Here is a 10,978-nt window from a genome sequence, read left to right as displayed (position 1 = left end):
AATTCTTGAGAGAAATTTTCATTGCTATTTTTGTGTAGCGATCGCATATGCTACTCAGTGACAGCCAACGAACACTTTAATATTTTCATTAATAACAAATCTTAATTCTAAAATATATTTACGCTTCCCCCTTACTAAAGTTGTTTTTTTTACAACAGAAAAGGTAATATGGCAGTCAAATACCATTTTAATTTTTTTTTTCAGGTTTGTCAGACAGAAGCAGCATGGCAGAACGCCACGCTAAAAAATGAGCAAAAATATCAAAATGGCTTAATGGCTCAACCATCACTGGTCAACCTGTTAAATGCTGTTAAATCTTTGTGTTCCAAAAGCATCAATTTCATGACCCTCTTAAGTTTAAAGAAGAAGAAAAAAATCAGAGTCATTTCAGGTGAGTAGAAATGTGGCCATATCCTTCTCTGTGAGGAGATCTAGGGTGCTCTCAGGTCCGCCGCACCCCCTTTTGGTAATCCAAACTGAAATGACAAATGGTTCCTACTGCCCACGTACCAAAAAGTCACCAAAAAAATACAATCTGTTTAGTTTTTACTGTGCTTTTATTAATAATCATTGCAAAAAAACACAGCATTACACAGTGGTGAAGTATTGTTTCAATAAAGTCAATTAAACTTTTCAACAAGAACATTCCTGCAAAACTTAAGTTAACAAAGGAACAAATTACATGTTCTAAACAACACTGCAAATACTTATGTGTATATATATATATATATTTATGAAATTTGGTAAATTTTACAAATATGCGTGACAGGACTGAATTACTTTCTTGAAAACATTTAATGTATATTCAATATATTGTGTGTTGTTTTCGTCAATGATGACGATAGCGAAAATATTTCGACAACGAACACTTTTTTCATGACGATGACGAGACGATAGCGAGCTAAAAACGTGTTCTGGGAGCCTTAAACATAACAAGACGAATGCCAGTTTTCGTTTGACGAGACGAGAACGACACGGAAATGCACAATAGTTTCTGTCACATGTTGACAATGTATGGCATTTTATATATAGTTAGCCTATATTGGGGCAGTGTCTTGTTGTGTCACTCATTTGATGTGCTGTGCCCTACCGCCCCTCAACTCGTCAGTGATCTCTCCTCTCAAGTCTTGCACACACGGTAATATTTATTGTCTTATCCTGGCCACAGATAATATGCAATGTTGCTTTAGCCTTAAAAGGTCTGTGCTGAGTAATCGTCACACACTCAATGTAACTTGTAGCATTAGCATGGCATTCACGTTCGCCTTAGGATTAACCTAATGCTAACAGCGAGCGTCCTCTTAAACTGTCAGACAACTTTTTTTACATACAGTTCGTGGCGTCCAGGTGGGTATGGTTAATTGAAAATAATCTGTTTCCCTGTTGAGTACAGTATGAACTATCACTAAGTTGCTGTTGTCCTTGTTGACGCTATAATATGTGCTCGTCTGTCTATATTCATTGGTAATGGTTGGAAACCTTTGCTTATTTATTTATTTATGGAGTAAATTTTTTTTAATTTTACTGAAAAAAACATTTTTAGTAAAAGTCGACAAAAACTAGACGAAATTAGTTTTAAGTTTTCGTCCACAAAAACTACATGAAGATGAACACATTTTAAGATGACTAAAATATGACTAAGGCTAGGTTCATACAGCAGGTCTTAATGCACGATTCCGATTTTTTCTGATATCTGTTTATTGGGCATGCCCGTTCAGATTGCCATTGTCCATTGAGCCCGTTCAAGTATTACGCAAGCGCACTAATTCGCAGTCCGAAACGCGTTGCGCAAACTGACCCGCGTGTACAGAAGCATCAAAACAAATAACTACGCACTGTGCTGCATGATGCACACACATAAGGCTTATGTGTGTAAGTTAGTTTGCCCCGAGTCGGCCATGTGAGCACTACGGAAATATTGCTCATTTGGAGCACAGTAAGAAACCGAGCATTATCAGGCTTATCCTTTTCTTCATTGTATTTTTTATGACTGTGGTCAAGCCCATCTCTTAATCAACGTCTTGCGTGCTGCTCTCACTCTTTGCTGATGTAATTGCTGCATGAATTCCGATTTGGGAGACTTGACGGTTCAGACCGCAGCGACATTCAAATGTGGCCCACATACGAAAGTGACCCAGATCAGATTTAAAATGGTCCACTTCTACGCAACTTGTCCCATTGAGACCGTCAAGTTAACGTCTCATTCAAGTTGGAAAAACACGAATAATCGGATTCATGCATTAAGACCTGCAGTATGAACCCAGCATTAGACAAATAAGTATTATCGTCCAAAAGACTAGGACTACAACGAAATTTAAAAGGGCTGCCAAAAACAACATGTGCATTTTGCAAAGTATAGGAACAATGGCAAATAGTGGATTCTGAATTAAATTCTCTTCAAATCTATCCATACTTAAGCGCAGGACAGAGGTAATCCACAGGCGCCCCTATTGAATTGCTAATAATCCATTTCGGCCATAACAACAGAAAAACGAAAAAACATCTGGTTGCTTGGAAGCTTAAAAGAACAAAAACTAATAATAATAAAACTTATAAATGGCTTGTTGTTGTGGTGCTCCCTCAGACCATTTGCCAGCCCAACGCACAGAACACTGCTCAAGTATGCTGCATGACGGCGTAGGAAACACTCCACTGCCACAGCGCTCGCATCTTCAACAAGATAAAGTGTCACATTATTTCCTTGTCGTCTTGTTGACCATCTGGCCCATACTGAAGAGGCAAACCAGTCTTAGAACATTATCACGATGAATCAGTGTTTTTAAAAAAAATAGTATGAACACATGGTACCAAATATAGAAGTGTAAAAGTAAAAGAATTTAGACCATTTCATATATATTCTCCACCGTTGATGTTTTTAGGTGTTGTGTTGGGCGAGGTCGTCTCGCTGCTGTAAGGAAATAAACACATGAAATCATCACCTCAGTCTAAGGGACTCCATAAACCTATACAAAAACTATTGCAAGCTATGTGATACTTACAAGGAATAAAAACGATGATTATGAGCACAGTGAGAGAGACAATAGCTGTTACTCTACAAATGTTGCCCACTTCCACTCTGAAAGTATCCTGCAAATTAATGAAAGTGAACTTCATAATTCGAGTGAAAATCTTCATATTAGGGGGGGGCATGATATGGGCTGCAATATTCAGGCCAGTTGGTGTTTCCTGATATTTTTTTCTCACTTCAAGTAGAAAAAACTAAAGTGTCATACCTCAGTTCTGCTTTTATTGTTTAATGTTGAATAATCTTCTGCATGTTCAAACCCAGACACATCTGGTGTGGCTTGAAAGAAATAGGAAGTCTGTATTAAATATCAGTGTTTCTTTGATGTAAATTTACTGTGCTTACCTTGTTTTCCAACCGTTGCTGGAAGACTAACTACTCCAACCTGAGAAACAGACTGTTCCAAAAACACTGCAAAAAAAGAATGCAACAAGAAAACAATGACCCAGCTGGAAAAATACAAAGGAATTCAAAAAGCTCAAAAAACTCAAAGACAGGAATTCAGCAAAACAGCTAATTACAAGCAACAAAATGCGATTGAATGCTGTCGAAAGAAAAAGCTTTGACAATGACGACAGAAAATGTCAATCATATAGATTGTTAATTGTTGATAATTGATAATTGTTCGACAATTCGACAGTTCGACAGAGAAAAAATTCTCTGAGCGGCAAGGGCGTAGGTTTGGTCTCAACATTGGTAGGTACGATGCAAAATGCAATGCAAAATAAATCTGTATTGACTTAAACTAACTTTAACAGGTGATACACTGTTCAATTTAAACCTTTGTTTTCAAAAACTAATAAAGAAAAATTTTGAAAACTTCCAGAATGTATGTCTGGATTTTATTTGCAAATTTAAATTGGAATATTTGAACACAAATTATATTAACATACACAAGAAATAAAAACTTGTTAATCAATTAACCATCTACAAGGGGGTAATCCTTAGTTCACTACATTTCTTACAGTTTAATTAACATTAACAGTAGAAAACATACGGAAAGATATTTCTCCCAATGTAGCTTCCTCGAGTTAGAGAAATTCACACAGATTAATGTTATGCTAACTCTGATGCAGGTCAGACTTTCAGTAGCAAAATTTGTGGTGTGTTCCCCACCTCCAAAACATCGACATTTTTTTTTACATGACTTACAGTGGCTGCAGCTGGTGGAAAAAAAGACTTGTAAAATCCCTTATCTTCAAAGGGGGTGGAGGAGGCGGCATGTTGTATTTCTGTCGGGCTGTGAATGCGTGTGTGTGTGTGTGTGGTGGTGGTGGTGGGGGGGGGGGGGTCAAGTTATCAGCCAATCAAACGTGCGTTTGAGGGAAAATAATGGACTGGCACATTCAGCAAGTGAAAAGGGGTCAATGTAAGTCTGAACATAATGAAAGTACACTGCTGTAATTCACTTTAAAATGGTCAGGTCAATTACAATATATCCTAACAACACATGGGAAGACAATCTGAATGACCAATATAACTGAAGCCATTTTATAATGCAAATAAGGTTGCTTAAAAGTTGGTGGGGACCATTTCAGCACCCTGAAAAGTTGGTAGTGTTGTGTGCCTACCGTCCCTGTGCAAACCTATGCCCTTGCCGAGTGGTATGATTTTCAACAGATAAATACATTCATAATGACAAAGACAGCGAGCAATGTAAATTAGCAAAGTAAACAATAAAACTATGCATGATAACAATCAAAGCTTTAAAAATTATGTGCTTTAAAAATTAGTTATATACAGTATTACTGCAATATATAATGTATGTAATATATAGTGCTGTATATTTTACAAAACCATGCAGCACAATACATAGAGAGCAAAAAGCAGCCAATATGAACATTTTCATGCTCCACTATATATATTAGTAGACAAAAAGCAAGCAAGATGAAGCCGTGAACAGCAACAATAGGAGCCCCATGTTCACCTTCCTCCACCACCAGGTATATGCTGACTTTATAGTCGTTGAACCACCCTGGCAGCTCCACCCTGCAGCCGTACACGCCAGCGTCATCAGGTTGAGCATTCAGGATGGTCAAAGACACGTCTCCATCACTAAGGCGGCCCAGCAGCTGGTACCTGGGCTCTTCGAGGTAGGACAGCACCCCATTTTTGGCGTAGACAATGCTGTTTGAGCACACGAAAGAAGGGACCTTTCCTCGACTCCAGCAGAAGCTCACGAGGCCATGAGTTTGTCCGTCATAGGCGCAGGGCAACGTGACATTGTGCCCGACATATCCGCTGATTTTAAGGACCTCAGCGCGAACTACAGAAAACACTGAATCAGGGTTTTAAAATCTGAACCTTTTACAGTGCACCCCACCCAGAACAGTAATAAGTACCCAATGAAGACTTACCTAGGCTCAGGATGGACAAGAATAAACAACACTTACAATGCATGTGTACTCTGTTGTATGAATATGTTGAAATGAGGTACAGTATGCTAGCCCACACAATCACATGATTTAATATGCACTTTCAACTTCCCTTTTTTGACCATCAGGAAGGAAATTAAAACTAGTTGTCAAAACTTAGATAAACATTTAGACTTCCCTTTGGAGCAACACTGAAAAAAGAAGGCATCCCAGTAACTTTAGGTCAGTCAAAGCCAGAGAAAGCTTTAATATTTTTTTGTCTTTATATTGTACTAAACATCTTTTTAATGAAAAGTTTAGTAACATTACAATTTTGGTACCACATTTTTTGTCTTTGAAGAAGTTGTATCGATGTCAATATAAAATTTATTTTGTCACTGCCTGTCAAATAAGTATCCGATCCTGCTTTCTTAACAAAATCTGCTTGCCTGAACTAATTTTAGCCAGTTCAACAGCTTTAGCACTCTATTCTCCAATGTTACGACATGAACTTATCAGCTGTTTACTTTCAACTTGTTTCCTTGGACTTGTCTCCTCATCGCTTCCTGTCTCACTCACACCCATTTGCAAAGCTGCTGACAAGAAAAGCTGTCAGGTTAAAATAGGACAACCGTAAAGGCAGAGGGAAAAAAACATGGTGTTTACTTCAAAGTAATTACCTGTAATTTTCGGACTATAAACCGCTACTTTTTTCTCTAATTTTGAATACTGTGGCTTATTTGCTCATTGATTTGGGATAATAGCATAAGCAGCGTTTAAGGGGGGGATTCCCATGGTGGCCGAAAAGTGCCATTGCATGTAATTGACTTTCCTATAGCTATGATTTTAAAATGAGTTTTCCGGTTAAATATTGCCTATAAAAATTGTAAAGCAATAAAAGAAACAAAAATAAATAAATAAATGAAATAAACAAAAAAAGATATTTTTAAAATGGGTCAAGATTATTTTTCGAACAGATCATGTAACTATAGCACTTTAGACATTCATTTGCCTTGCTTAGCCAAAACCACCCGAGGATCAAAGAGGCAAGATGGAGACACGTAATTTTTTTCTAATCTAAGCGACAACGACTACTGAGCAAGAACCAAGGATTGAAAATTTGGACCATAAAACGCCAGCGAGCACAGCCAAAATGATGAGCGGAGTTTCAATTTGCCCCACAAAAGACGCCAATTGTACAACAGAGCCACCACTAGTGTCTTGCCTATGTAGTTACCCCCGTCAAAAATTGCATCCCCTGGCTGCAGGAGCGCACACACACACATCAGTTATGAATTATGCTGACACAAACAATTAATTGAAGCCAGAAAAGAACTACAGTTATATGTTTTGGACATCAACGATTATTAAAGTGGAGAAACTCCATAAAAGACTTGTATATAACAGTTATAGGTCATCCTACAACTAAAACAATAAAACATTGTCTTTTTTTACGTTCAGTAAGTGTTACATTTTACGACAGAATTTTTTTTTTTTTTTTCTAATGGATGGGCCATGTTTTAAAACCTCGTAGATAACTACATCACCAAAACACGGAAATCAAGCAAATCAGTGCAGCGCGGTGGCTATGCCCAGGGGATACAATTTTTGACGGGGGTAACAACATTGGCACGACACCGAAGGGTGTACCATCTTCAATGGATGATGATCTTAGCGAAAAGCATAGCTGTCCTAAGCAGCCTGATTTAGAATTCCCCTCAAGAATGATGCGGAACAAAAAAACACTTGTTTTCAACTTATTATTATAAATATTCTTGTAAGTTAATTTTATTGTTGACACTGTGTTTCGGGGTCATCGGGGTCATGTACCCCCCTCCCCCCACACCCTAAAAGTCAAACTCTGCCTATGGTTAATAGATACAGTTTAGTTGACAGCACCGTTCAAGGGCGTAGGTTTGGTCTCAACATTGGTAGGGACGATATAACAGCATAGCCTGCATGTACACACTTTTTGCTGAGGACGGGACCTTAATAAGACTAAACAGATTGGGTGAACGGGGGTCAGGGCTGCGTTTCTCATGAATATGAACCTAATTAATTGATTGGCTAAATGATCAATGCAAAATGATGATGATGATGATGAAGAAGCTTTTTTATTTCGAGCAAGCTCAAAAGAAACTGAAATATAGCATAATTCAAAATAATCATTTGCATTCGAAAGGGAGTGGGAAGAAAAATTTATTTAATCCCACCCCTGATATCATCGTCCAGCATACTTATTTTGTGGGATACTCCTGTTCACACAATGCATATTCTCCCAAACCTTAAATTTTTTTTGTATATTAGATGGCAGAAATATATCATATGCTTGAATTGAATTTAAATAACTCAATAGATGTATAACAGTTCACAAAATATTTGATTTTTAATAGTTTTGAGTGAGGAAATAGGTGATAGGTGTGATCAAGAAATCCAACCTTATGTATGGTTCGTACTGATTGTTCCTGCAATATGACTAATGAATTAATGGTAGATTAAAACTGTTTCCCCACACTTCAATACAATATGTGAAATATGGGAGCACCAGGGAACAGTATAAAGTGCAGAGTGCACTACCATGAAGGCAGGATTTTACATTATTTATTCGTAAAAAGCTTTTGGGGATTTTGGTTTTGATGTGTCCAATGTGGGCTGTCCATGATAATTTACTATCTATAATAAATCCTAAATACCGTAATTTCCCGAATATAACGCACACTTTTTTTCTCCAAAATCAACTTGTAAAATCATGGTGCGCATTATACACGGGTACAGGGATGGAGACAGAAATATATATATATATATATATATTATATATTATATGTATGTAAAGACCGTTTTTTTTTTTATTGACACAGCCATGTTGTGTTGAAGAAACGTATGCGGCGATCCGTTGCCGACCATTACGGTACGTGACGTCACCACGGTAATACTTCTCTCTGATTGGTCGAATGATTTCGTCTGTGATAAATTCTGCTTTTTTCACTCTTCATAAAGCACAGAATTTAGTTTCTTGAACTCATTTAAGTCAACAATTATTGCAGCTCCGCAACTCGGACCATATCAAACGTAACACAACACAGACTTCCTGTGTCCGTCAACTATATCTGTCCCTCGGGAAACTCAAACCCAAATAACAATAGTTCCTATTGTTACAGTCTAGTGTACAGCGATGCGCTCTTTCCGATTTCCTACGTAAATCCTCACTTTTATTTTACCGTATCAATCCATGGAAGAAACATTTATTCATCACGATGAAACGAGCAAGTTATACAGCAGCCTTTAAAAGAAAAGTCACATCTGTTTTGTTTTCTCCTGGATTCTGATAAGTTGAAGAAGTTGTCAGATCATATTATTACCGTACATATTGTCAGTTTACGATAATGTTTTGAACTACCAATGTGCTATGCTGTTGCTGCGTTTCACCAGTCAGTAAAATGACATTTCTGTATCTGTACACGAGTTCTGTTTTCTTGTATTCTTCTATTTATTGGTGCTAAAATTAGGGTGCGCATTATACACGGGTACAATAATTTTCCCTAGATTTTACAAGAAAATTTGGGGTGCGCATTATACACGGGTGCGCTTTATATTCAGGAAATTACGGTATTTTATTTTATTCACATTACTGATTGTGACGCCATCTATCACTATCTGTAATTCTGAGTTATATTTAAGGTTACTATACATTATTAATTTTGTATTATATAAAGTTAAATAATAGTTTATTAATATCCATCCACTTCTTTAATTTACTTAATTCCTCATTAAATAAATTAAATCAATGTGTATTGACTCGTACTAACTTTCATGTGTATTGGTTCAGGTGATACAATGTTCGATTCAAACTTTTGTTTTCAAAAATTACTAAAAGAAGCATTTTGAAAACTTCCGAATTAATGCCTGGATTTTATTAGCAAATTGCAATATATGAACATAACTTAAAGTATATTAACATACACAATAAATACAGACCTGTTAGTAATCTCTCAACTATCCAGGAATGCAAAAAATAAACATTTGTCTTAAGACCACTCAACATTGTCTAAAATAAATATAACTGAAAAAAACTTTGGAGTCAGGGTATAGCAAGAAATAATTAAAATGGAGCCTTCCTTCAGGTAAAACACTACTGCTTTTGTCCACAAGCACAGCTAAACGCAACAAAAACTCGACTGATTAATGTATGGTTATCTGAAAAAAATGTCTGCATAGGCTGAACATAAAAATAGTTTTAAATAAATTTTGTACAAAATAAATAAATACATTTTAAATAAATGCAAGTCGTCAGCCAATCAAACGTGTGTTTGAGGGGGGTGGACTGGCACATTCAGCAAGTGATAAGGGGTAAATGTAAGTCTGAACATAATGAAAATAATTCCCTTAATAATGGTAGGGTCAATTCTATCTTTACAACATATGGGAAGACAATCTAAATTGCCTATATAATTAAACTCATTGTATAATTCAAATAAGGTTGCTTAAAAGCTTGTGGGGACAATTTGAGCATCCTAAAAAATTAGTTGTGTTATGTCCTACTGTCCCTATGCAAACTTACGCCCTTGGCGGCGTTATAAGACTGCTATAAGACCATCATAATTTTGACATGACACTGTCATGGGCTTTAATGAATACTTATGACAGATGTCATTATAGCCCCTTTCAGACTTATATCCCGCTAAATTCCAGTGTAAAATGACGCAGGACTTAGCCATGCCATGGCTTTCAGACATGGGGAGAAATACTGGGAATTAGCTGGGTTGGACACTTTCAGACTTTTCCTGTGTTGGCAACTCGGTGCTCTCTGTGCGGGATGGGCGTGGGGCGGGATTTTATAACCCGAACATTACGTAATTTTTGGTCGGCATCGGCAACACATTAAACAACACATTTCCAAAGATGGACCATGGACTGTGTCTTCCTCAAGTAGCAATTTAATTTTGTTATGTTTCCAGTTTAAATTTGCGATCTTTCCAGTTTGCCATGTTAATAATTGCTATGTTTGTTTACCGCTTTTTGGCTTACTGCGAAGAAAGACAAAATGACGATCAGCCCGCCATGATTTTTACATCATCGGCGTTCGCTCTGTGACCCGGAAATTAAATGGTTGCTTCCACACATGCCGCGTCCCGGGTAAATCCTTGACATTATAATTACTTTTGACATAAAGGCTACCCGTTTAAATCCCGGGATTTAACCGTAATTTAGTGTTTGTCTGCAAGGGGCTTAAGTGTCTGGATCTTTTACATCCATTCAAAAGTCAGATAATTTGCCGGATGACACTTAATTAAATCTGTCATAAGCATTTGTAATGCTCATGACAGCATCATGTCATAATTATTATGGTCTTATGACAGTTTTATGATGCCACTATCAAATAAACTTTTACCGGTTAATATCTTTTGGTGTAAATATCCCATAATACAGTGAGGACAGCTGTGGCTTATTGTCCAGTGCGGCTTATAGTCCAAAAATTACGGTACATTATAGGATGAAATCCAAATTTAATGGTGTCAGTGGGTTTTTAGGGAGCACTGCTAAAGAGTGTCAACAAGCAAATGTGTATAGAAGCCAGCATTTAGTTTAGGAAAGCTCAGCT

General features: G+C 37.0%; 1 protein-coding gene across 2 annotated transcripts; it reads right to left on the bottom strand.

Moving 5' to 3' along the window:
* Window positions 1–705: 705 nt before the first annotated feature.
* LOC130924226 (hepatitis A virus cellular receptor 1 homolog) lies at window positions 706–5,448 on the bottom strand. Of its 2 annotated transcripts, none has more exons than XM_057850647.1 (6): window positions 5,383–5,448; window positions 4,953–5,303; window positions 3,371–3,436; window positions 3,234–3,304; window positions 3,000–3,087; window positions 706–2,908 (listed from the first exon to the last, which is right to left on the bottom strand). In XM_057850647.1, the coding sequence occupies exons 1-6, from the start codon at window positions 5,423–5,425 to the stop codon at window positions 2,838–2,840; spliced, it is 690 nt and encodes a 229-aa protein (XP_057706630.1). In that variant the 5' UTR covers window positions 5,426–5,448; the 3' UTR covers window positions 706–2,837. The 2 variants fall into 2 exon arrangements, with proteins under 2 accessions (XP_057706630.1, XP_057706631.1); XM_057850648.1 differs by having other exon boundaries at window positions 4,953–5,291.
* Window positions 5,449–10,978: the final 5,530 nt, after the last annotated feature.

Source organism: Corythoichthys intestinalis, chromosome 11, assembly GCF_030265065.1.
Source record: "Corythoichthys intestinalis isolate RoL2023-P3 chromosome 11, ASM3026506v1, whole genome shotgun sequence".
NCBI classification, from domain to species: Eukaryota; Metazoa; Chordata; class Actinopteri; order Syngnathiformes; family Syngnathidae; genus Corythoichthys; species Corythoichthys intestinalis.
Note: the sequence above shows the minus strand (reverse complement) of the source record. Positions and strands in the feature narration are given on the sequence as shown.